This window comes from Cloeon dipterum, chromosome X (assembly GCF_949628265.1).
Source record: "Cloeon dipterum chromosome X, ieCloDipt1.1, whole genome shotgun sequence".
In the NCBI taxonomy this organism is placed as follows: domain Eukaryota; kingdom Metazoa; phylum Arthropoda; class Insecta; order Ephemeroptera; family Baetidae; genus Cloeon; species Cloeon dipterum.
Genome location: NC_088790.1, coordinates 5,553,570 through 5,580,992, shown reverse-complemented (window position 1 = coordinate 5,580,992; position 27,423 = coordinate 5,553,570). Strand labels below are relative to the sequence as shown.

At 38.9% G+C, this 27,423-nt stretch overlaps 1 protein-coding gene across 1 annotated transcript; it reads left to right on the top strand.

The window, feature by feature from the left end:
• LOC135946540 (uncharacterized) lies at window positions 1-27,408 on the top strand. Its single transcript, XM_065494792.1, has 7 exons — window positions 1-303; window positions 4,126-4,257; window positions 19,157-19,483; window positions 21,323-21,729; window positions 23,836-24,016; window positions 24,202-24,404; window positions 24,858-27,408. Exons 1-7 carry the CDS (start codon window positions 75-77, stop codon window positions 25,026-25,028), a joined length of 1,650 nt encoding a protein of 549 aa, XP_065350864.1. The 5' UTR covers window positions 1-74; the 3' UTR covers window positions 25,029-27,408.
• Window positions 27,409-27,423: the final 15 nt, after the last annotated feature.

Sequence of the window (27,423 nt, the reverse complement as noted above, 5' to 3'; positions counted from 1 at the left end):
TCTTGGCAGAGCGCAGACGGAGGCAGGACGGCCCCCTGCCCCCGCTGGCCGCCCCGGCTGACTGAAGTACAGCGATGCACCAGGCAGCGGCCGTCGCGGTCAAAAAAGGCCGCGGCCGCCCGCAGCAGCAGCAGCAACAGCAACAGCAGCAGCAGCAGCAGCAGCGGCCGCACGAGTTCCGCGGCGACTGGAACGTGCAGGTGGTCAAGGGAAAGGTGACGTCCAAGTGCTTGTGGAACGCGTGCAAGGCGCTCTCGCTCGGCATCCTGCTCATGGTGCTCGGCGCCTCGATGGCCATCCTCGGTCAGTCTTCACTACAATTGTTTTTACCTTTTTATTTTTGGAACAGTGTCCGCGACACTGATTTTATTTCATCTTTTAATCAGGAAATTGTTTGCAAACTTGGCTACAATTTTAATGATTAGCAACTTTTCTGAATTGGGAACTTCTTGCATTTGATGTTTTAAACTTTAAATATTGGGGATAAATCAATACATACGATATTTTGTTTTGATAAAATGTCACGAGTTGGAGGACATAATTGGCATGAATAAACAATTGAATATGCATGTGAACATACAGTAATAATATTAGTTCTTTCTCTGGGGTCGGAGTTATTTGGATCTTTATATTGCTTCTTGGGCTTGAATCAGAAATTCAAAATGGAATTGATTGAATTTTAAATAATTCAAATATAATTTAAAATGACGTGTCAAGGAATGATAATTGTAATAGTTGGATTAGTTCAAAGTTCAAATTAATACAACATTCATACTTAACAAGAATACATTCAAATTTCATCGTGACTATACGATTTTCAAATGGGTATCTTCAGCTTCACGTTCAAATCCGTCAGCTCGAGACATCCATATCTCAAATTGTAGTAGACGCTCAGGAGCCATCCGGTCAAATTCCAAAATTTGATGGCTGACACAATAATTCATTTTGGAAAATTTTGAGACCTCATTATTTCCTTTCCCCGTAGTGCGATTTAAAAAAATAATGCGTGCTTTCCTTCTGACTGACGAGCCAAATGAATATATTACCAAATTTGTTGTCCCAGGTCAAGTTAAAAGGTCATTACTGGAAATTTTTGATTGTAAATAAAATTTTGGAAAAGAAGTTCAGAATTTTGGATTTGCTCAAGAGTTGTGCCACGACATTTGTGAGCATTTGAGAAAAGTTCGGAGTGGTATTTTATTTTGTTTTTACCTCAAAACTAAAAAAACAAGATTTTTTCGACTTTTTCGCATTTTGAAAATATTGTAAACTCCAAATCTCAGGTTCTAACAATCAGAATTGCAAAATCTACACACCGTTAGACTCATCCTTACCTACCCTAACCAGCTGAAGGGTATAGGGCGGCTTCAACCCTTCTGCTACAATTCTTATCAAAAATGTTTGCCTCCAAATATTTTACATTATCCAAAACTCACTCTAAATTACCACCCCATGCCTTATATTAAAATTAATGCATTATTTATTTGAATTAAGTGCAAAGTAGCACAGCAAATAGCTTGAACTGGAAAGGAGCTGTAAAATTACGGGCCGCAGTTTTGGCCCCAAATCGACCTAACTCATGGCATCATAATTGGCCGCATCGCACCATAGGCAGGCTCTTATTAGCCACTTAAAGTTTCGCAACCCGGCTTTGCTGGGCGTCTAAGTTGTAATGGGTCCCAAGACGCTGCGGAGAGCTCTGGAGAGTGCAGAAAGGCGGGCGCTTTTTCACAATCCGACGAAAAGTTCAGCGAAACTCATTTATGAGACAATCTTGTTGGCACTGATGATGATTTACCGCCGCCAGAGAAAATCTCGCGCGCAAAACTGTTTCCACGAAAAACGTGCATTGAGGTGCCCATATTCCACAGAAACTTTATTATACACTCTGATGAACCCTACATCGCGTTCCTGAGCGCCCTGATGGCTGCCAAAGGGTTAAATCACACATATTCTGAAAGCTCTTGACTTGGTCGTTCCAACGGTGTGCGCAGATCTTGCAGATTTTACTAATACAGAGCTCGTCAGGCATCGTTAAAGTGGCTACTCATTTGATTTAATTTTATATCGAACTCTAAAATTACTGATATTTCAAAAATGTATTTGTAAATGTTGTTCACCGTAAAGTTGTATGTTCTGGCTTCATTAGAACTTGATGTATTCTCAATTTTTTATAGGCTTCACCAATTTCCCAGGTTTCATCCTGATATTCCAGAAAAATTGCCTCATATATTGTCCGTCACACTTAGTCATTCTATAGCGCCATAAAAACAACAACAATAAGTTGAAAACTCGCAGACGATATCAAATCTCTCGAGGAAACAACCCCAATTTATAAGTAAAGCTCAATCTGATCCAGACAAATAGCTGTTTTGAACTGGAGTCTAGAAAAAAAATAATTCACAGACGTAACAATAAGAAGTGTAGCCAACAAAGCCACATGCAATCCAATGGGAGACGGCTGGGAGCGAGATATTTTTTCTCTTCTCTCGCGCCGCGCATCTCCGTCGGCGGTGGTGAGGAAACGGGAGCGGAAAGTAAGCTAATAAAAAACTTATTCAGACAGTTCGTTACGAGTTCATTACAAGAGCGGCGGAAGGAGAAGTAAGAACGCGGCCGCAAAGGTCGCCACCTATTCTTCGGTAAGAAAGTCAATTTGCTTCGTTCTTTGTCGAAAGCTTGTTGAAAGCCCGCGTCTCTTTATAATTGTGAGGCCGCGATTCTCACCTGGAAAACAAAAGTATACTGTGTCGATAAATTTCGTGCCGTTCTATTTGCATCCGCAGACGCTTACGCCATGAGCGAAATAATTAAAAATAATTACTGCAATTTTGCTCGCGGCGGTAAGCGTCGTTGTTGCGACGCTGGAGCGTAATTATTTTAATGAGAAAGTAGCGCGCGTGGGGTGTTTCGCGCGACGAGCGAACGAAAAGAAGCCGCGGAATCGAGCGTATGCAACCCGCCGAACCAAACCTCTCAAAGCGAACGCGTATTTTTTTGTTCCCGCAGCCAGCTTGCGTCTCTTGAGCTTTCGGCATGAGCGACGAGGGCTCTTCTTGGTTTAGCAACAACAAAAGATCGAAAAAAGAGCGCTTCACGCGTATACACTGCCGAGACGTATATTTACTTTGTTATCACACACACTCACTTGGTTTACCCCCCAGAAAGCCTCAAATACGCGCACTCCTAATCTCCAAATTTTTGCAAATCCTAATAATTTTTATGCAATATAATCTAAGCAAGATTGTAAAATTGTAAAAATTTAATATAAAATTTTGGGAGCGCAAAAAGGAACAAGGAGAAATGGTTTATAAGAATGGAAATGAAGGGGTAAGTTAAACAAAAATAGGTTTTTGCTTGGATGATTTTAATCAGTTCCCAGCTCAAAATTAATTTTATTAAATCGAATTTGAATTCTTTCCATTAATTAAGTAGCCGCGCTATTCTTTTCCTTTCAAAACAATAATTTTATTTATAGATCTTTTCCGAGTTAACCGATGGAACAATGACTGAATTTTTGGAAATTTTAATTTTTTGCGGAAAATATTTATGTCCACTAGATTCTCTGGGAACAGCGCCCACTGGAAGAGGGTATAACTCTTGGAAATTTCGAAATAGAGTGCGGTTCCCTTCAAATTAAAAAATGGAGACTTGGCATGTTGCAAAGCGCGGGAAAATCATGAGATTTGGCGTTTTAATTTAAATTTTCAGATAAATCCAAATAAAATTATTGATTTATTGGTTTTGAAGAAATAACCGCTTTTCAAAGTTCATCAAAATGATCAAAAACTCATTGGTTATCATTTGATCAAACATCACAGCGGTCGGAGATAAAAAATTTTCAATAAACTTTTACATTTTCTATGTAGTAATTATTTATCCTCAACCAAAAAATCCTTTTAACGTCATCAATTATTTTGTAGTACAATCTCTTGAATAAGCGTCAAAGGATGACAGATTAAAAGAAACCCCTTTTTCAGATTCTCCCCGTCTGCGAAAATTGGAGTAAAAAGCCTTTTTGCTCTATTTCTGCAAATTATCATTTCGGGAAGTCAAAATATTTTGAAAACTGATTTTCCGTGATATTACATAACCGCATATTTTTTCCTCTTTCTCTGTTGGCAGGCTATTATGCAGATACGCTATCTGTGAATCAAGAGATCAGAGGCAACACCACAATCAAAGTGAAGAACGAGAGCAGAGGCTTCCACTTGAACAATTTCTCCTACGCCGGACCCATTGTGATGGGCGTCGGAGGTGAGTTGGCAAATAATGCGCGCATCTGCCTCATTTTCGACGTGAATGCGCTCTAGCAGCCCCACTGTGTGCGTGTGGTGAAAGCTTTGCTGCACGATTGTTATACACGCTGGCTTGAATCGGGTCGGTTGCTTCCGGTTTGTCGGCTGCGCGGGCGGGGGCGAGAGTGGAATGGAATCGTGCAGACAAAACTTTCCCTCCTGCCAGCAGAAACATAGAAATTGTGCTTTACCCATTACACAAGCTCTCAATATCTGTTGGATTGATTATATTATTTGATAAAATATAAATTTCTTCATTCTGAACTCTTCTGGAGAATTTATTCCGGAGATTTAGCACTGCTTTGGGTGGTTTCATTCCTTATGAACCTTATTAATAAAAAATTTTAAATTTAATTGAAGAAAATTTATATGGAAGGTGTTTGCTATATACCAAGCTTACTTGTATGAGGTAAAAGTTCTGTGAAAAATGCACAGTGGCATTGTTTTTAGTTTACTAGATTAGCGGGGAAACGACCAGTACGACCACTCCGAAGCTGGAGCGCAGTCACCAATAAAACGTTTTACTGCTAATCTCGAAAACTAAAAACGATGACAACGTGAATTTTTCACAGAGTAAACAGTAGCTTGCATAGAACTGGTATTGTTGTCATTTTTTTTTTTTTTTTAGAAACCCAAATGTGTAATAAAAGTTAAAACTCCCCAAGAACGCTCCAGAAGGCTCCAGAGTATGAAAAACTCATGTTTTTATTTTATTTCGTAAAGACTCATATTTTTTAAATCGATTAAACATTCAAAGATGGCGCTCTCAGATTTAAATTGTTTTTTCCAAAGCTTACAAGTTCAAACTTTTTTAATGTTGCAAATTGAAAAAAGCTTCAAGTATATTTAAAAAATATATTTGTGCCTCTCTGATATTCGATCTGCATTTTACTTACATTTGTCATTGATATAAGAGAAATTCCATTAAATATCTTTCGTCTGGAAAGAACTAGACATTTTCTTGTTCTTTCTTTCCTGCAAAAAAGACAGCCGTGGAAAAACGAACGGCAGCTGCTGTGTGATAGCAAACCCTGCTTTCATCAACAGGACTTTTAAAACGGATTTAACCACTTTTTTACATTATTAGTCCTCTCAATAAAAGCACCAAAAATATTGTTCCTAGATTTTCACAATAATTATGAATTCACAGAAAAAGCCTTGATTCACAAAATACGGGCCATAAATTAAGATCTAAATCCATCATATTCACGCACACACGCGGATATGAAAATTAGGCGGAACAAGGTCTGCGTGATTTACATTATTTTTCCCTTTCAGTCTTTCCATTTTCGGCCTCCATATATCGACTGCTGCCTCTTTATAAAGCAAAAGGACACTGAGTGAGCGGAGGGTGCATTATGTTCCACTCGCAGACAAAAAAACTCGATATCCGAGGGTTTTGTGTCGTTGTGCCGGTCGTAAGTGAAATGGATACGGGTTTGCTGTCGAATTTGGCGGAAAACGTCATTGCGGCTGCCACGCACACGCAGAGATGAGCCGTTCAGATAAAAGAAAAAGGTCCGCTGTCAAAGTAGCCCGGGCAATGCGATGGAAAAATGGCTTGGATGCTCCCGAAAACGGGAACGAATTGTGTAAAAAACTATTACACAACGTGCATAAAAAGATGGAAATGTTTTTCTTTCAAGGCTTTTCTTTGGGAAATTCAATGCAAATTTAAATCTCATTTTTGGGCTATTTTTACGGAATTTCTCTTGCAGTCTATATTTCAGCTTCTAATAGTTGGATTTTCAAAATCCGCACACCATTAGACTAGTCTTGACCTCCCTTAGATAGCCAAATCAGTTTAATGGTGTCACCGCTTTAGACCCTTTTTTCACCTTAAAAACTGCAATATTTGCACTTTTATGTTGTTAGCACATCCTTTTGCAACGGTGTTGAGTATTATCTCACTGAAACTATTTCAGTAAATCATCGGACGTGAAGACAAATCATACGATATTCAGTTTTTTGGTATTTTTGATGGTTAGAACCCGATATTAAGTTATCAATTTAAGTTTTTTTTATCAACATAAACTTAGCAAGAATATGTCATTTTTCACCAAATCTTGGCTTCTATATCAAGCGTTAGATTTGCATAATCTGCACACCATTCGGCTCGTCATGATCTCACCTGGATAGTAGTCTAAGGGTGCCACCCTCTTTAACCCCTCTGTTTCCACCCTCTATATCATGGAAAAAATGTTTTTCTCGCAGGTTGGAAGCTAATGATGCAACTAATTGAGCGTGTGGACAATTCAAAATCTGATCAATCATCCTTTAATCTCACCCCTATAGAATGTTAGCTATTTTTCAGCATAACTGAAAATGTTAAAATTTTCGTACGCGAGAGTTTTTGCTGCCAATTTGTGGCGTGTTGGATAAACTGGCACATGTTCCAGATTGCGAAATTATCCCGCCAAAAGCTTCAAAGAAGCCAATACACATTAAGAATTTGCACAGGGTGTCAAGAGCAGCTCCCCAAAGGCAACGGATGCTTTTTGAAGAGGCTGCGGATTATGCAAAAGCTGCCAGATAGCGTGGCCGCAAAATTACCCTACCACCGCACTCGCATGCAAAATTAATTTTTCACGGCCTCCCCGTCTCCATATATCAGACTCGGTGCAAGTGAAACGTCATTTTTGTTCAAATGTGCATGTATGCACATGCATCCTCTCCTGACAAGCACACTTTATTGATTTTTGTCTGAAACGGATGCAGAATGAGTTTGTTTTCTAGCAGTCTACCTGTTTTTCAATATTAGTTCACCGTTAGCAAAAAACACCGCCAAGCGGATAACATGGAGCCGCAGAGAAGCTTGGGCCCTATCTATGTGACCATCATTTCGTCTTGGTCTTTTATTGACATTTTCCCCTAAATAGCCGCTGGAAAGGTGTGGAAACCAGCAAGTAGTGGCAAGTCCCCAGCCCGTTCGAGCTTTTTGAGCATTTCGAGTATCTCAATTAAAAACCTTTTGGCCTTCTCTGACGTTGGGTAGGCAGTAAAAGATCTCAGAAATGCTCAAATATTTATCATTGCTTTTACACTGCGAAGAATGCCTTAACGATGCGAGCCAACGGACTGGTTGTTTCCATCTTGAAGTCTTAATGTAATTTATGAATGTCCTCCATCCTGAAAAGTGTGCTGCTCTAGAGTCAAGGATATCAAACAGAAACTAAAATTTTTCTCATTTCCCCATACTTTTTTCTGCGTGTTGTCAGAAATTTTAATAAAAAATCTCTTAAGCAGGAAGAATTCATAAAAGTTTTGCTTGCAATTTCAAGTAGTCGGCAAGCACGGACGGGAAATGGGAAACAGAATAGGAGCAACTTGTGCACTTGAGAAAAGTTATATTGCGAGGAGGGCAATAAAAAGCAGCTCGACGGGGACACTCGATTACATATAAATTTTATTGCTCCCGTTTTCCAGTGGCAAGCGTCTGTAATTTTGAGACCTTTTAACTTGCTTGGCTACCCCGCACCACCGTCGGACGTTAATGAAAACGTCTAAATCGCGGGAACAGCGGCAATTGAAGCCGATTTAATAAAGAAGAGAGACTTGGACCGGCTCCAAAGAGTTTCCATGTCGCGAAGGACAGTGCGGAATTTCGGTAATTGTGAATTTCTCCTTTAGGATACGGCGTTTTAGAATTTGGTAACAAGCCCAATGAATTTTTGTAGGCTTAGATGATGTGGATTTGGTAGAAATGATTTGATTTAATGCTTGAAGAAAATGACAAAAAAATTCAAAATCAATTTAAAATTACAGTTTGTGCAACATTTGAATGAAATTTATTTTCATTAATATAAAATATTTGATCAGTGGATCATTTTTGACATTCACATGTGTTTTTCATGAGCTTCATTGTAAGTTTTTAATGGCTAAACGTTTGTAACAAACAAAAAAACATATTGTTAACAGCTGATATAATTTACATGTTTTCCTGTCGTTTTAAATTATAACATAACCAAAAAAATGTCAATGCTATATTATGTTAATCTGAAAATAAAATAATTTAAATGTATAGTGAATCCATAACCATACAGCTGCACTGAAATACGAAATTGTATTAAAATTAAACAAACAAAATAGATTAAAATTCTTACGGAAAAATACGTTACTTTTTTAATTTAGATAGCACGCCATAGTTCAGTAAGATTTTTTGCAACTAGAGGTTCTGCATATATTTAAATTTCATTTTCTTTTCAAATATTTACAATTACGCAATAAGTTTTGACCCTCATAAGAACCGTAAAATTCCATACGCGTCTCCTTTCCTTGCACACTGTCCCTTGTCTCTTTGATCCGTCTTTATCGGCGATGGAGACTTCTCTCTCCGTCTCTCTCTCCCCATCCTTACAACTCCCAATATATATAATTGTTTCTGAAGTCATTTCCCGCTCCGCTGAGCTGGCTGAGTGAGGATGATTATATTCAGTTTGTATCTTTCTCATCTCGCGCCTGCTTCCAGATAGTGATTTGCAATCGCAAATTGCTTCTCAGTTGAATATAAAAACACGGCTTATCTGTGCAGGCGGAATTGAATTGCCGATCCATCGGAAATTGGCGCTCTCTTGAGTGGTGAATATTCGGATTCAGATAGAAAGACTCAAATGGAAAACCGATCGATGTGTCTGGCATTTTTGAGTCACAAATGGAATTTATTATCACTGTGTGTTGTATTAAAAATTAAAATTCGGTCTGGAAAATGGAGCACAAAACAATGGGTGGCATAAAAATATCAATTGTATACTTTTTTATAAAATTAAATATCTAACCATTTTTAGATGATCGTTTTTTTTATAACCACTTGTTTAAAAAATTTGGAAATGCTTTCTTTTTTTAGATATTTTGCTTTAAATAAGTTTAAAATTCGTTCGTGTCCGGGGCTCCGACTAACACAAGTAAATCTCAACTTCAGATTTTTTAAAACCACCTACCGTTAGACTCTTCTTGACCTCCCAAAGTTTATTAAAGGGGTCTCAGGATGTCATCGCTTATACCCCCATTGCCCACCCTGAAAAACTGCTCTTTGCACCTCACACGCGACGGAGTTGACTGTTCAAACCTATACCGCACATCATTGGACGCCAACACGAGTAAATTGGTCAGCATCAGTTTTTGTAAATGGGATAAATAGAGAACCAGTGATTTGGTATTTTTAATACGACGGCCTCCATCAGAGAAAGTTAGGCATTAGTTACCCAATCTCGACTTCTTAAAAAAATGCACATCGTTATGACCTCCCCTAGATATATCTGAGGAAGTTTAAGGGCACCACCCCCATTAATAATCCTTTCTCTACCCCATTTTTTTTCTTCGCCGAATCACCAAAATTGAAAGCACACTCGCTCTGTGTAGTCCTAAAAAATATATCACATTATGAGAACTCGTTTGATGGCTCTGCAACGATTGGAAGCGCAGAAAAAAAGTCGATGGTCTAAATATTACAGCCATGCTCGTCATTGATCTTTGATGGCGGAACTTGAGACTAGAACGTGAAAAACTTATTATTGACGAACGCACGTGTGGGCATGCGGCCATGTTGTTTTGAGTTCATCAAAAGATAAAGAGCTTTCTGCGAGATAAGCGGCGTACTAATCTGGCGGTAGGCGCTCGCTCTCGTCAGCTATTTATTTTGCATGCCACCTGTTCGTCTTGGGCATCACGCACCTGCCCTCATCCAGCCTGAGCTCCGGCGCTCTCTCGTGGAGCTGGCGCCGCCCCCAATCGATAACATTCCCTCCGCTCTTGACTCAAACAAGTCCGACGCACGTTTGTCATCCCAGCACGCTCCGGGAGCACGTCCCTTCCGTCAAAAGTGAAATTGCGCGCACGTCGTACCAAAATGAATGAATATTTTGACGCGAATTTCGTGACATCTCAACAGAGCAAATGCGCAGCTCTATTTCTCACTGGCTAACATATCATACAATTGTAAAACATTGATCAATTTCAACAAAATTGGTGTTAAACATATTGCAAATTTTTACACATTTTTTTCAAAAAGTAAGAAAATTTAATTAATTTCTGTGGGCACAAGTTACGCTAACTTGATTTTTGTTTAAAATTGACAGTTCTATTTTAACATTTTTCTATAAATATTTATTGATATTTTTGGCCTCTATGATGCCACCAGTAAAATAGCCGGCGTTTCTTTAATTTTCTACTTACAACAATAAACAATTTTTAGTTTGAAAATTTACTGATTTTTTTAAAATAAATTGTTCTTATTGATGTCAAAAAACGTGCAAGCCGGATTCTCTGTGAGCAGCGACCACTTGAGGAGGGCGTAACTCGCGGGGAATTTGAAATGTGGGCGTGGTTCCCAGGAAAATACAAAAAGAAGGTGTGGCATGTGTCTTAAAGCGCGGGAAAATCGTGAAATTCCTTACCAATAAAACCAGCCCGTTGGCTCGCATTGTTAAGGCACTCTCAGGAGTGTCAAAGCAATGTGAGGTATTTGAGCAGTTCGGAGATCTAATACTGGCTACCCAATGTCAGAAATGGCAAAAAGTGGTTAAGTGACTCCTCGAATTGCTCAAATTGCTCAACGGGCTGGGAGGCGCACCGGCGCCGACTCGCTACTTGCTGGTTTGCACCTTTCCAGCATGCGTGATTTGGCTTCACGGGACGAATGTCTAGCGTTTCAATGCAGTCCTCGGTGCGGAGGCAAGTGGCCCTTGAGTGGGCTGGGTCCCTGTGCGGCCTGGTGCGCCCATGTTATCCGTTCGCGGTGTTATTGGGACCCGGGTTTCAGCATTCGTGCTAGTGCAGTGCGCGCCCTTCCCGGTCCTCCGGTCCTTGGACAGGGATAAAATGAGCATAAAAAAGAGAGTCGAAATTTTAAATCAGATTTTTTGGTAGCTTCAGTTGAATTCACTAATTTAATTGATTATTCAACATTGATTGAATTGGGACCATTTCGTATAAACACACAGCCGCCAAAGCGAGACTGATTGCCAGCTCAAAAGCATAATAGGCAACGAAACAGGCAAGCCGTCAAAGTTTCGATTTGATTTCTCTGTGGAGTAGCACTCGGCTCTCTTCCGGGAGCAGTGCGTGTCTATTCAATTCATTGGTGGCGGCCAAATTTGCCTTGCTAGTCGAGATAAATCCCCCCAGCCCACCCACCCGCCCAGGGAAACTAATATAGTGCTGTTTGCGTGGTGTGACTGTCAGATGCATCCCCCAACTCGCTCTCGGGAAACTGCTTTCACGGTTCAACTCCAAAACTATCTGACGAATTTGGCCAATCAGCGTGCCACCAGGGGACTAAGAAAAAAGTGACTTTTGGTGCAAGAAATTGATTAGAAAAAATACAGACACTTTCGAGTAAGGGGAAAAATGACATCTCTCATTGCTTGGGGAGCTTTGTAACTCTAGAAAAATTGCTTTTTAAATTTTACTAAAATTTTACAAATTCCTTTCGTGACGTGAACAGAAAAATTCAATTTTAGCAAGATAAGAAGTAACGGGGCCCTTGTTCCGATTTTCAAAATGATTTGATTTAATTTTAATGCCCGGAAATTTTAATGAAATTCAGTTTAGCCCAAATTGAGCCTGGGCTGGGTAAACTTTGGCCAAACGAGAAGAAAATAGCAACGCAATTTGCGTGGGTTGAGAGCCGGCAGGGGCAATTTGACGTTTTGCGTGTTCCTTTGTGCGGCAGCGACGGAGGCCTCTGTGTGTGTCTCTCTCTGCTCTCGAGTTAATTATTAAGTGGGCCACTCATTCGACATGCATGCACATCTCGAAGGGCTCTTGCCGACTAATTAAATCCTCCCGAATATAATGGCGCCTGCATTAGCCTACCTGCAAAGTTAATGCACGAGTGCTCGAATTCTGCTGCCTCGGTGGTTTAATGAAGCGCCATTATTATTTCCTATTAAACACCCTTGTAGCACTTCACGGCCATCCGCAGCCATCAGGGAAATTAAATTTGCTCATATACGCTCTGAGTATGATTACGGTTTGTGGCTTGTGAACAAGCTGGAAATTGCGTTGGGTTGGACTTGGAGTTTGATTGTGATTTATCGATGGTAAGATTAGCAGCGAGGGACAAAATGTGAAATTAATGAACATAAAGTGCGCACAAATTTATACTTCAAGTTCAGGAATATCAATTTGACAGTAAAATTTTAGAATTTAAGTTTCGCTGTTTTTCGCTTAAGTCTATAGTAAAATCCTGAAATTGGAAGAATTTCCTTAAATAATAAATAAAAACAAAAAGCCATCAAATTGGGTGCAAAGCGAGCTAATCCAAGGACCAAAAAGACTGACAGTAAAGGGTTTTATTTTTTTTAACTGAACCACAAGAAAACTCTCAAGGTATCAAGAGTTAATATTTTAGTGTTTGCGGCGAAGTAATATCAAGTAAACAATAAATTTTGACCAAATATGTGCTAAAAAGGAATAAGTTTTTCAGATTTTGTATAATTTCCAATTCAAATTTTTTAAGTTTTTCCTGAGATTAAAAATATGAACCACTAATCAAAGACTGGCTTTGACCCAAATTTTGTTTAATTTGAGCTATATACAGTATTTTTAAATTGATATGGAAATTCTTATAGGCATTTTTAAATTTCTGTAAGAGGCTATAATGTTTGAATCGTTAAATTAAAACACAAAATTGATGTTTTTTTAAACTGTATTTCACAAAACTATGATGTGAAGGCGATTTTTATATAACATTCTGTAAAACAATTGAAATTATATCATATCTCTACTGCAAGTAGTGCCGTTTAGCAAAAAAAAAAAAAAAAAACCAGTCGCCGTCTTCATACCAAATGCGTAAAAAAATCTAATTTCATTGCCAGGAACCGAAAGTTAACTCGAGAGTAGCGTTTGTCTGCGACGCAAAATGGAATTGAGAAATGTTTGCACAGGTAGGGTAGGTGGAATACCCTCTTGTTCCATCAGCTGGAGAAAAGCTTGCGTTGCGCAACGCAAACACGGAATTTTCATCTCCTTCCTCGAATAAATATACATATTTTGGCACGCAAGGAAACGAGATCTGCGCGTGTTTTCAATCCTCCCGCGGCACTTGCCACTTTTTAATTATGAATGGAAATTAGCCGTTGGTTGGGTCAACATCTGTACTCTGGCGGCGATTGCAAATACCAACCACATGAGAGCGCGTTGATTTTCTGCGCCACTTGTTTCATATTGCTGATTGCGAACCCCGCGGTCATCTGCTTTCAGATTAAACGCGGAGTCACGCTGTGACCTTTTAACCTTCATGAACTCGACGCAACTGTCTGGCTCTTAGATAAAAAAACTTTAAACCATATAAATCTTTCCATATTATTCTTGTAACCCTTGCAGAGTGTGAAAAAAAGCAGGCAGTTTACAAAAAGAGTGGCCATCAGCTGTTATTTCTGGAAATAACCACCCTCTCTAGAATTGTAACCCTTATTTAAACTTATTAAAACTTATTTAAATTTTTTACATAAAAATGCCTGAAAACTAAATAAACGGCAAAATTAAATAAACGCTCCCTAATAATTGTAATCTATAGTGTTTGTTGTATTTTGCATAAAGTTTTTTTTCTGAAAATTATGACAACCTCGCGTGCTTCTGCGCTCATTTGCATCTATCATTTGCATCTCTATGTCTAGGGTGGTGTATAGCATGTTGGTTCTCGTTAGATCACTGAAGTTAAGCAACAATGTGTGCAGTCGGTAGTCGCCTGGAAAGCCTCCCTGCCAACTGCATAGCCTTAGATTACTTGCTGGTTTGCACCTTTCCAACAGGCGTGATTTGGCATTACGGGATGAATGTCTAGCGTTTCAAAAAAGTCCTCGATGCGGAGGCAAGTGGCCCTTCAGTGGGCTGGGTTCCTGCGCGACCTGGTGCGCCCATGTTATCCGTTCGCGGTGTTATTGGGACCCGGGTTTCAGCATTCGTGCTAGTACAGTGCATGCCTTTCCCGGTCCCCAGACAGGGATAAAAATTAAAAAATTCGACGATCTTAATTATTTTCTCATGTCCAAAATGAGGCATTTGCATTTCTAGAAACGGAATAAAAATTAATATTAAAGTTTTCTACCCCTCTGACCTACACTTTTCGGTAATTTATTTGAGATAAAAATAACATAATCGTTTTCTTTATTTTCGAGAAAAAGATAGCCGTGGAAGTAACCAAACGGATAATTGTGCGAACCCTGTCAAAAATGAATGTACATCTCGAAAGATGTTACACGTTTCTTTATCAAACTCTTCTACAAGTTTTTGCGAAATCCCCTTAGTGTTTAAAGCTACTAATATATGACGCCAGCGGTTACTTTCAATTCAAATGCACTTCCGCTGCGATTTAAGATTCAATCCTGCTGCTGTGATGATGATTTCTTTTGATGTGCTGAAAATACGAATCAATCCAGCCAATTTTTTTATCTCAGAAAAATTGTTTACTTACACGATTGGCTGAACAAATTTGGGTTTTCAGCACATCAAAAGAAATATTTTAAGTCCAGTATGCAGACCAGCAGGATTGAATCCTAAATCCCAACGGGAGTCCCTTAAAATCGGAAGAAGGACCATCTTTTTGCTGTCTTCAAGCATTAATGGCTTTCGCAAATGTTGGCTTTGGTTATGAAATTAAACCGCTTTAATAAACAAAATTTTCAGTCGAGCGTTTTTGATCTCCTTTCCCATACGAGCGAACATATGGTGCGTGGCGAGGAATCTCATTATCAAAACAAAAAGCGCTGCATGAAAACGGTGTCCGCGCGCGTTGTTTCGGCGGTTTAATTAGTCAACCACGGCGCGCATGGTTATCGCGAAAAACATAGCTCACCAGTGTTTTACTCAGCAACAATGTTGCCTCTTTCGCAGATGCGTGGTTCCAACCGCAAACGACGGGCGGGCAGGCAGTCATATTGCAAAAGATGGCTCTCTCCCGTAATCGATGGCGCAGCTTTGTGTCCCGGCAGCTACACGCTCGAATTCGCTCCCGGAAAAATGACTCGAGTGTGCATGTAGGTGTGTCCTTTGAATTTATATGCCCTTCACTGTAGGATCAACTGGATTCGTTTATTTGTGCCGACTCTTCTGAAAATACTGGAATAATTTTTTAAACGCAACAATCTCGGAAATGTTAAATTTTTCATTTTATCTGTGAATGAATGACTTTATCAATGACTCTTAGCTCAATTGACACGTTTTTACTGTTAAAATTTATTGTTGTTATGGAAGAGTCATTTTTTGTCAATTTTCTGTCATTTTCGAAAAGACAAGTGGGCCAAATGCCTAAACATAGGAACAAAAAAGGAGTGGGTTTTTTAATTTTTTAATATTCTTTCTTAAAAATACGTGAATTTTTCCATGTTGGGTATGTTAATATTTTTAAAAACTTACATTGGTATTAAAGCATTTTCTTTTTCTGGAATTTTACCCAAATGGAAATGAAAGCATTTTGAAATTTTTAACCAATACGAGGAAAGTTTCAACAGGTCTTAATATAGCAGTAAAACCTACTTTTGCTTGTGAAGAACTGTTGCATGTGCCCTAAAAATATGTGTTCCCGGGAATTGAAACCGTGGTGCTGAACTTTACTGGAAGTACACGATGTAGAAATCTCTTTTCAGTGAAAATTTATTTCTTTCTACGATGCGAGGAATTAAAATGTAAGGTGTGAAAGAAGACTGATTCGCTTTTCAAGTCACGTTCTAAAGCTTATCTTTTTTCTAATCGTTAAATCCCAAAGGGTGGTGTGAGCTGACGGCAGCTGCTGTACTCATCGCATCTCCCACTGCCGCGAGGTTAGACGTTTTTTGCCTGATAAGCCTCTTTCCTTTCAACACTACCAATTTTTTAGCCTTCGGGAATCGTAAAATTAAATAGTGTAGTTTTTTGAGATAATATTCCATTTAAGTTATATTGATGAAAATAAAATAAGGACAACGCGGCAGACCGCATATTTTGACATTAACTATGTTAAGATTTTTTCTTTCAAACTTTTTCGTCAAATATGCAAGTGAGTGTAATTTTGTCAGATCGTTCTTCAGAAAAACGTGCCTTATTAATCATTTTAAATTTGTTTTGTAGTAAAGAAGGTTTGGAATGAGGTGATTTTTAACCATCGTGCATAAGCCATTAAAGAGGATTACTCTGCAAAATGTATAAACATCATTTTTGCTCATTATGTTCTAAAAATTTGGAAAGAGCTTCAGTTTCCCAAGTTGCCGTCCAGATTTCTGAGAAGATCGTCTGCAAGGTTTAATCAAGCGGCGAGCATTGTCTCCACATTGAAAATCATGATTTATATTACCAAAAGGAAAATTTGATTAATAATTCGCACACCGTTTGATAGATGGCTACGAGTGCAATCGGAATGGAGCAAAAAGTCTTAAACGAACAGTTTAATTTTTTGATAATTTAGGCACATTATAAAATTTAATTATCATTTAATATGGCGCTTATTTGATTATTGCACATTGTAGAGATGAATTAATGCTAAATTTCCCAAACAGTAAATTCAATGGATCACTTGCTAGAGCAGAAATAAAATGTTAAAGATCCTTTTAGAATAAGCGGAGAGAAAATCTGGCATTTCATTTTTCGCAAGTAAAAACTCCTGCACTGGCAAGCATTTGACGCGATGCAAAGTTTCTTTCCAAATTAAAACGTGTTCAGCGCGACGCCGAGTCCATGTCGTAAACTACAGGCATCTCCGTTTCCATGTGTTCATCTCTTTTCTAAAAATAATGACTAGACCGTTCGTTGTGCGGCGAGGCAAAAAGAAAACGTGTTTCAAAGCGATTCCGTGTCGCGCTCTGCTTTTTCCTTTTAAAAGAGAGAGCGACCTGCATTATAAATAGATCGGAAGCTGCAAAGGTCGCAACGGGAGCTGCACAGCACCATTGCAGAGTGCAAAAGAGCAGAGCATCGGCTTTTGTATGTGATTTGGCACGGCGCGCCGAGTGTAATGCACGCCCCTTGCGAGCGCTAAGTCCTCTCCGAACGACAGATTTGCACTCGGGCCGCATTTTCAACGTTCTCCCACACAATGAAATGGCCTCCATTAATGCTGATGAGCGGCTGAAAAAAAATGTAAGCCCGACCTTCGGTGCTAACGCTCTCTTGCTTGTCGAACTGAATGTATAAATGGAAAATAATGAGACACTTAAATTTGTGAATTATACTATACAAATAAGGTAAATAATAACATTTAAATATTAGACTGCGAAATGAATATAATAACGAAATTGAAATGGCACCCATTCAAATCTTAAAGGATAAAATGCGTAGAATTTCTACTAGTGTATATTTATTTATTTACCTCTAAAATCCCTAAATTTAAAATAAATTATTACGAACTCACCGCAAACTTGTAAAAATTTATAGGGAAGCAAAATTATTAATCTTTTATTTAAAAAATATTGACAAAAAAGTTTTGATCATGAGAAGTTCTAATAAGACTCACAAAAAAGTGCTCTGGGAAATTTGCGTGCAGATGTAACAACTTGAGGATATTTGAGTATAATATCTAATATCAGTATAATATCAATATACTCTAAGATAGTTTAAATCTGTTCAAAATCATTGCTATCAAGACTGATACCTTTGAAACATTCTCTCATCTTCTGTTTCAAAGGCGACTTTTGTAAAAACATTTCAAGTGCTTGAAAGAATTTGAAAAAGTTGAATATCAGTCTTCATTTCCAGACTCTACTCTATACGTGACGCAAAAATTTGTAAACAATGGCTAATCCCTTTGAGTTGACTTAATTTGCATCTCTCTCTCTCCCTGAAGAAAAGTTTCGCTTAACAGCCCTTAAGCCCCATTTCAGAGCAATTTAACTGTATAATTACTTTGCGATGCTAATAGCGGCGCGTCACATGCAAATGGAACTTAAAAGTGTCTGTCAGGACTAATTATCTGCAACGGAACGCGAGCCTTGCTGATCGATAGAGCACAGAGCTTAAGAAAATCTCACCAAAAACGTTACTTGCGTAACTTCAGATTTGCACTTTATCCCGAGGGTAATTAAAATATTAAGCAGGACCGTGAAATCTAGGAATAAAAAAATATTCTATTTTTTTTTTTTCGAAAGAGCCAGATTTAATTAACCTTAAAATAATTGTTCGCTGATATTGTAAATTTATATGAGTTAATTTTTCAAATACAATCAGGACTGAATGACAATAAAAAAACTTTTCTTTAGAAAAATGTACCATAAAATCCCAGATCAACTCAAGGAGGAATAAAATCTGCAGCTATATCTGTTGAATAAAACTGGAAAAAGAGCATCGGTGGCTTCGGCTTTTACAACTTTCCCCTCCACTTGCTTACTTATTGCAAACATCCATACCATTATGAAGAGTTTTCATTAAGTGGAAAATGTGCACACAAATCTCAGCGGAGTAGATTTTAATCAAGAAGAGTGCGCACCGCACGAGACGCATATTTCAAGGTAAAGCATCTTTTTGGTATCGGAAGGAAACTGGCGCAGTATGTATTAGGAAATCATAAACTTCCGCAGCAAACTTCGCCAACTATAAACGAATTATATCTTGCGAGCCTACAACAGCAAACTCGGGAGGAAAGCGAGGAGATTAATTTTGTAACTTGGGAGCCTGATGTACGAAAGCCGGCGTGCCATTAAATCAGAGGAAAAGGAAAATTTATTCGTTAAAATCTTCAAAGGGTGAAAAAGTTCTTGCATTATGAAAATTCACATAAGCTTGGGGATTGGAGATACTTTGCAGGAAAACAGAATTTTAAACTCCCGGCCGTTAGTATGCGTGGTTGGTAATTATTTTCAATCTTTTTTCTCGTATACTCTAATTTAATCCTGGCCTGATTTGTGTTTTTTTTTTAAATATCCGTTTTTAAACCCTTGGAGTGAATGTTTCAGGTTTCATCGTGGTGGCCGCGTGCGTTATGACGTTCGAGGCGCGCGACAGTGCGGCCAAGGTGGTGCCGGCCAAGTTCAAGCCGAAGACCAGCCCGACGCACAGGTACCGCGGCGACGACGGCAGCGGCCGCCGCAGCACCAGCTGCCAGACGCGCTGGGACAACCTTGGCGTGTTCAGGGCCGTCGCTCAGGGTGCCACCACCTTGGGCCTGGCCACGCCGCTCGCCTCCGCCCTCCCTTCGCCGGCGGTCAGCATGCACAGGAGGGAACTCAAGCAATCGTTCATTAACTTTTCTAAGACTTTCCAGTCTTCTATCGACTCGGCGGGTGAGTCTTTCAATAATTTTTAAAAACCTTTTTTCAAATTATCAATATTTTGTAAATATTATTAATGTTTTTAAATACTAAGATTTGACGTTCCAGTTTTTGGAGATTACCTTATCAAATTTGCGAAGGCTTTCATAATTCATATAATGAGAATTTTGTGGAAATTTTCGATTCGACGATTTTAGCGATTGAAAAAAGGGAAAATTGGTTGCAATTTAAAAGTTGTAGGCTGTCCAAATTGTCATCTTTTGGCACAAGTCTGATGCTCTATTTATCATTACACATGTCGAGTTATTCACATTCTTTTGAACACCAAGAAGCGATTTTCCAGGAAAAGAGAGTTCTATTTTTCCGGAAAACTTGGTTATTTCGATACCGCGATGTATACCACATTAATAACATTCCAAAAAGTCAGGTTGATGTTCAAACAAAAATTTAAAAGTTGGAGATCAAATCAAATCTACCTGCTATCATGTTAAAATAACTTTTTACATAACATTACAACCAAACTAATCTTTCAGTTATGTACTGTACAAATTTAACTAAAATGAGCTTTGTTTCAATTGTTGATGGGCTATTTTTCTGAGACACATATCTTCACGTCCAATATCCTGTTCAGTTTCTGCGATAGGACGCGAAAATGTTTATCCAGAAATGGTTTAGTCGGACGTGAATTCCTAAGAAAAGGCAATTGCTTCGTATTCTTTTTTGCTCTTTGCGCTATTTGTTTACTTTCAACTGACAGGATTTATATGCTTTCCTTAGCTTGGCCATTTCCACGAGCAATTCATTCTTTTCATCCGTTATCTCCTAAGTCTGCTCTCTTGAGCCTTTCGTGAAACTTGGGGAAGGCAAAAAACTCTTAACTTTTATTGATTTTCCTTTCCAACTGCTTCTCAGGGACAAGAATTTTTCATTAGTTTGTAAGTTGGACATTTGCATTTTAACAAGAATGTTTGCCCTCATTAGCATAATCGATTTAGTCTTTGGGAAACGAATGTCATAGCTAAATGTGTGTTGAATTTCTTTCATCAATTCAAACCAAATTAACACCCTTCAAAATTGAAAACAAGTGTACTTTGACGTCAATCGCACCTTACCAACCCCGAAAACAACCCCCTTGCACCCCTTCAAACTCAAAATCTTCTTTCTCATAGCTTACAGCAAAGTTCCTCTCCAAAAAAACTTGAACACTTTATTTTAGAGGAAATATAAAACTCGTTCAAGAAAAATACCTTTATTCTATCATGCATATCAACTTCGTTAACGCATTCATCCCTTTCCCATCACCAATCATATCGAGAGGATTGAATAGAGAAAATTTCAAGAACAACGATTTATGTACAATATATTAAACACTATACGGGATGACATTTGTTATTAAGGTTTTCTCAGAACGTAAAAAATGACCCACGGATCTATTTGCCTCATCAAATATTTTCATTAAACCAAATTTTGTCTAACTTGAGCGAAACTTAATTTTTTTAATTCGATTTGGAAATCTTTTTTCATTTTCTTCAAAGCCCCATAAATCGCTAAAATCGACTAATTTCATTTTCCACCAAAAGCACACAAAAATGTGTTAAATTTTATCACATAATTAAACGTCAAATCCTTATAAAAGCGTTTTTATTGATTATGATTTTTTTGAACATCAATTTTTAGAATTCTTAATAAAAAAGGACCTACAGTCGTAATTATGCAATCAAACAAACGTGCCAGAAACCTGTTAGGAAAACACATACAAATTTATTTTATGTAAATATATTAAGTTTTACAAAATGCGTTTGTTTGTTTCAATTTATTGCTAAAATTTGAAATTCCAATGCGACCTGGCAGGTTACCAGACAGACGAGGCGAGGCCCAAGTCATCGACGACGCCGAGTAACAACGCCGGCAGACGCAACTCGCTGGCAAAGTGCCCATCAGCGCCCAACATCGCGGCGCTGGCGGAAAACGGAAGTCCGCTACTGGCCGCGTTGCCGCTGCTGGCGAAGCCGGTGCCGCCGGCCCTGATCGGCGCCGGGCACGCGGTTGCCGCCAGGGCGTCGACGGCCGCCGCCCGTCGCCAGAGCTCGTCCATCAAGCGTGGCTGTCCGCTGCTGTCACCGCATCCGCTGCAGAGACAGGCCCTCTCCGTCGACTACACCAACATCAACTACTCGCCGCTCATGTTCCAGCAGCGCCAGCCGCCGCCCCTGATTGCCGATTCCCCCAAGGGCAGCGTCGAAAGGGCAACTTCAGAGGTTAGTACCTGACGAAATGTCACGGGTCTGAGGACAAAATTGGCATGATTTAGAGCAAAATTGATTAAAAACAACACCGCAGAAGTAATATACTTTGTTTCGACCAAATTTCAATTTTTAATCATTTTGAAAATCTCCTACAAGACTTCACAATCTCATGATAAAAGAGGTGTGATTTGGATTCACCGAGTATAATCAAATTAACAACAAATTTAATGTCCACGGTCAAAGGTTAATTCGGGTTTTCTTTTAAATTTGAAAAAATGGAATTTGGAATTTTACAAAATTTGATTTGAAGTACGTTGCTTCATGAAATTTGCGAGATAAATTCTAAATTTCAGAGTGATGCTCTTCATTCTTTGTTTAAAAAATTTTACATGGAAAAATAATAAATTCACGCTAATTGTTGAATAGGTTGAAAAGGGGTTAACACCATTTAACTAATTCAGCTATCTAGGGGATTTCATACAGAATCTGATGGTCTATAGCTTTTTTACAACTGATGGTCAAGAAGAGTAGATTTGGTGAAAAATGTGTTTTCTTTCATTGTCAGAGCGACCAGCAAAATAAAAAACAGTTCGTCCAAGAGTCACATTTAAGAAAACTGCGTACCACTCGACTTGTATTCCTATTTCATTTTGTTCTAATGTAATTAAACACTAAATTCAATTGCGCAGTGAGGTTCAAATAACAGAAAACGGTATAATTTTACGTTTTTAGGGTGCATAAAGAGGTTTGAAGGGTTGGCACTCTTATAAACTAATTGGGCTTTCAAGAACAGGTTGAGACTAGTCTAGCAGTGTGCGGTTTTCGAAAATCTGACCATTAGAAGCTTGTATTTGGGCGTGTAAATATTTTTGAAACCCCGAAAAAGCACCAATTTACATAATTTTCATTTTTAATGAAAATTAAATAAATCAAAATTCAATTTCAGATTACATATCTATATTCTAAATGTTTTTTGCGCTCTACAAGCTGGAAAAAAATAATTATAAAAATATCAAGATCAGGAGATCAGCCAGAACTATTTATGTAACTTTCCTGGAAAAGGCTGAAAACATACCCAAGAAACGGACCTAAAAGGTCTGACGCAGTTGACATAGCGAGAACACCAGTTAGCTTTTATCTCGTTCCAAAAATACCCGTTCTAAATTTGCAAAATTTCAGACCAGGCATCAGATAGCATCACAGAAATAACACCATATAGCATTATATATAGCATCTGAATTCACGCGTAACAGGTTGGAAAAGCACTTCTTAGACGTGCTTTATGTTTTTTTAGGGTCATTTATCATTCAAATATGATGTGCAGAGCTGCAGTGGAACCGATAAAACAAATTTTCGCGAGCCAAATGTGAAAGAGAAAAAACAGTATGATCGGCGGATTGCTATCTTTGCGTACATCATTTTTTCGCCATTAATTCCAACTCACGCGATGCGATGCTGCGCGGGAGAACGAGTTCCGTGCGCTGCATAGATAAATCCCAAAAGCTTTTTCCGTGCCATTTTTTCGCTCTCGAGTGCAAAAAATGCCGTAGTCTTTCCACTCTTTCGTTTACTTTGTTGAAATTGCTGCGAGCGAAATGAAAACCCTCGCCGAGCCGACCGAGCCCTCCACTCCACTCCGCTCGCTCAACAGCTCCCCGCCGGGATCCACTCTTGATGTATGCCTTTTCGCTAATGCACAATTCATTAATTGCCCGAGCCTGGTGAAAATTCCACGCGTTGTGGGTTTACTCTTTTCCCTTTTGGTCATATATTTGTTAGTAAAGAGGTTAAGCGATTTCAACAGTTTAAAGTGGATTGATACGGGGTAACAACTGTTGAAATTAATTTGGATTGGTGAAACTTTCAATAACCTGTTGATCTCCAATGTACCATAATTAAATTCCAGATGTTACCAAATTACTCGGTTTGCTGATGATTTTTGCTTGATTCGATTGCGATCTATTTAACAGTGTGCAAATCATGCGTAAAATTTCCCTTCTGGCGAAATAAATCATGATTGTGCTCTCCGCTTGATTAGTATGCAAACTTTATAAAATTTATAAAATAAAACAGAAAAATTCAGCTCTTTCACAAAGAGTGGTACACATTTGTTTGCAGGCCTCTATGGCGATGGACCTGCATTTGCCGGATGACTGCCAAGTGACCCTGAAGGTTCGGGACCAGTCGAGGGCAATGCCCCCGCGGCTGCACCAGCGGTCAGAAACTGCCAGGCGGCACCAGCTCACCAGACAAAAGCAAGTGGACATTGAGTCGTCAGTGAACGACATACAAATCCAAGGTAAATATTTAATGTGTGTAGAGGAAACACGAATTTCTGTGTCGCGATATAGGACATTCATGTCGCGTGACAATGACAAATCTAATTTTCCATCAAAGCTGCCAGAAATAATCATAATTTGGTGCTTAATGAGTTTAAAAACTCAGCCGTAAATAAAATTGATAATTTTTTTCTTTCGTGCGTAGTGCCTGAGGTCAAAGTGCGGCGTCACCACTCGTCCAAGAGGGACGGCAGCAAAAGGCATCACAGACACCGGGTCAGGAGGTCAAACACCTGCGCCAATCCGCAGGACACTTCGACCAGGCATCTGCAAGGAGAAGCCGCGTCCGCAGTCTGCATCAGTCTCACCCCCAGCCCTGAAAGGTCACAAACGTCTTGCGGCTTACAGGTTAGTGTCTCCATAAATATCTCCATAACAGAAAAATCCTACTCGACGAAATTTTTCTGTTCAAATAAATATTACGTTGAGAAGATTTGTATGTATATTTCATTGGTAAAATTTTGGTCTTGCGATGTTTGGTTGTGAGTTTTAATATTTCTACAAAATTTGACCTTTGACATATGATCTTTCACCTTTTTTGACGATCTATTTTCACTTTAATTAGCTTTCAAATGGCGTTGAGTTGGCCCCTTTTGCACTTCCGGGAGCCAAGATGATTTAATATGAAACAAATTGGTGTTTTTACTTTTTAAAACCCCGAAAATTTGCGCCCTTGTAGTTTAGACAATTTTTGGATTTTAAAAATTATTTTTGTTTCCAATTTGGAACAATTTTTCTTTCTTTTTTCGCTTTGAGTTTCCGCAACTTTTTTCATTCCTAAATTGGCGCATTTATCGGCAGGTGCAGGTGGAAAATTCGAGCAACCCGCCGAGCTCAAACCAGAGTTTCGAACTCAGCACGATGGGTTCGGACCTGGAGGCAGGGCCGTCCTGTTCTTACGCAGCGCCCGTTGTGGAGGAGTCGTCGCCGTCGGTAGCCGAGACCACGATCAACATAGAAGAAAGCCAGTAAACGCTACGGAGAAAAGTAAATAAACGTAGGTAAAGGGTGCCGCGCGTCGACCGAGATGTGGTGGTTGTTTTCGGTCCGGCGAATGACACTGCATGTCGGAGTGTGCGGGGGCAATCAATAATCGCGCTGCCCTCGTGCTCGGCTGGCTCGGCGCTGCACATCCTGTTGCGCGCCCCATTATTCGCACCCGTACAGGAATAATGCACGCGCCCAATGATCCGCACAACGCGCAACCAATCCAATTTCTTGTTCACCCACTTCTTCCGCCTTTTTTCCTCGGATTTCCGTGAGTGACGCGCGCTGACAGGTTCGCCGCTCGCTTTTCCTGACTCTTCCACCCCCTTTGCCCCTCAAGTTCGTCCGGGTCTTGAAAGGCTGAGGCTCTATTTTTCCCACAATTTGTAGACAGCAGTTTTTTTTTATTTTATCACTTTTTTCATAAAAATTCATTAAGATCTGGAATGGATTTGTTATTTTTTAAGTTTTACTTACGCAAAACCATTCGAAAATTCCCACTCAAATTGGCGGTCTAATTTTTGTTTTAAGTTAATATATTCAGCAAAAATCTGTAAATATAAATATTTGAATTTATTTCATAAACTACAAACAGGTAAACTTTTAATAAAAATTAGGGATGCAATAGAGACTGGTCAACCTGTTTTATAAATTTAAACTTTATTTAACCTAAAATTTAAATTACAACACGGTTAACATATTAATCATTATTTTGGCTCATTCTCACTATACTAAAACCTGTCGATGGAAGCGCGTATTTTATCCAAAATGAGTGACTCGGACTTTGACCGAACGGTACGTCTTGGAAATTATCCGAAAAGAATTTATCCAAAGGGATGCTGTCCGAATACTAAAAATAACGGAAAATGTTTTAGGCTCTCGTGTTTCATGTGTCCTCTTTAGAAATTCCCTTACCGAGATGTCTCCATTATCAAGCTTTTTTGGTCGACCGCACGATGGAATCGTCTTGGTTGAGCCTTTCGATATTTTTGTCACCTCTAAAACTCCTCAGATTAAGGGCATTGGTGTTGAGAGATTCTAATGAAATACAACATGAGTTTACGGCTTTTTGTAAAACATACTAACAAATTGCGAGCAGTTTGGGTGAGAAATTTGAATTAGATTCACGAATTTACTATGAAAATAATTCAATTGAACTATCGGTCCGGTGCTTCTGGTTTTAGACACAGGGCTATATCTTTGAGGAGCCATTGTTTTAACAAATATTTTTCATGTTGCGCCCAGCTTTCAAGACTTTCTTTTCCCTTGCAAAAGCTCGACGACAGCGAGCAAATTCACAATTTCGGATCAATACCTATTTTGGTTTTCGAACAATGTCCTGACCGTTCAGACTAATTCCGAAACACCCATTTCGTACAAAGTATATACACACCGTGCGTTGATTTCATTTTTTTTAAATACAGTCTATAGCTTTTAGAGTAATTTAAATAATGTAATAAATGTTATCTAAATTAGCTGCTTACATACGGAAGCTTTTTTATTTATTGTTAGATCTCAAGCAATTTAAACCTCTGCATTTAAAAATATTGACGTCTTTGTTAACTTTGAAATAATAACTTTGTGGCTAAAATACTAAATGTTGAACACTAAAAATATAAAAAAATACACAACCTTTTGAAAAACTGTGATATGTGTCGGTGTACATGTGTTTGTATAAAAGCAGGAAAGTATTTTTTATAAAATATTGTCACCCACAAGAGAAAAATTTGTCAGTGTGACGACACGACGGCCCCCAAAAAGAGAGTCGTGTTGCCACAAAAAATGAAAAATATATTATGCTAGTTGTTTTTTATCTCGTCGTTCAAATGCGAGTGAATCGAATTGTCTGTGTAGAATCACAAGCACTGACTGCCGGTTGAAATGTTGAAAATCGATGTGTGGTCGAGCTATTTCAACAGAGGGCAGCCGAGCGGTGCGTATATACACATACAGCCCGCCCGTTCCAGCGTAAACAAACTAATTATGCATAAAATGTTGAACACACTGCCTTAAGGAACGTCAAAGGCAACGGCAGCTTTTCGAAAACGGAATTCAATGCGCTTTTCAACAGTAACCGAGTTTCGCGGCTCAAGTTCATGCGCCCGGCCGGAACTGGACACACATTTTTAGCAAGAATAAATGCGAGATTTCTAATCTGGGACACGAGTATAAAAGGAAATTTATCACCCAAATGTGTTTTTATTTAAATGTTAACCAGCAAGACTGTGGCGATCATTGTTGTTGCATATTGATGTGGTTCATTATTAATGTTGTTGTTGTTAGCTTGTCCAAAATGCAGGGTTCAGACATGTATATATAGGAGCTCAATGTTGCGTTTTTTCCAAATAAATCGGTGTTGCTGTAAGCAGAGTTTCATTCC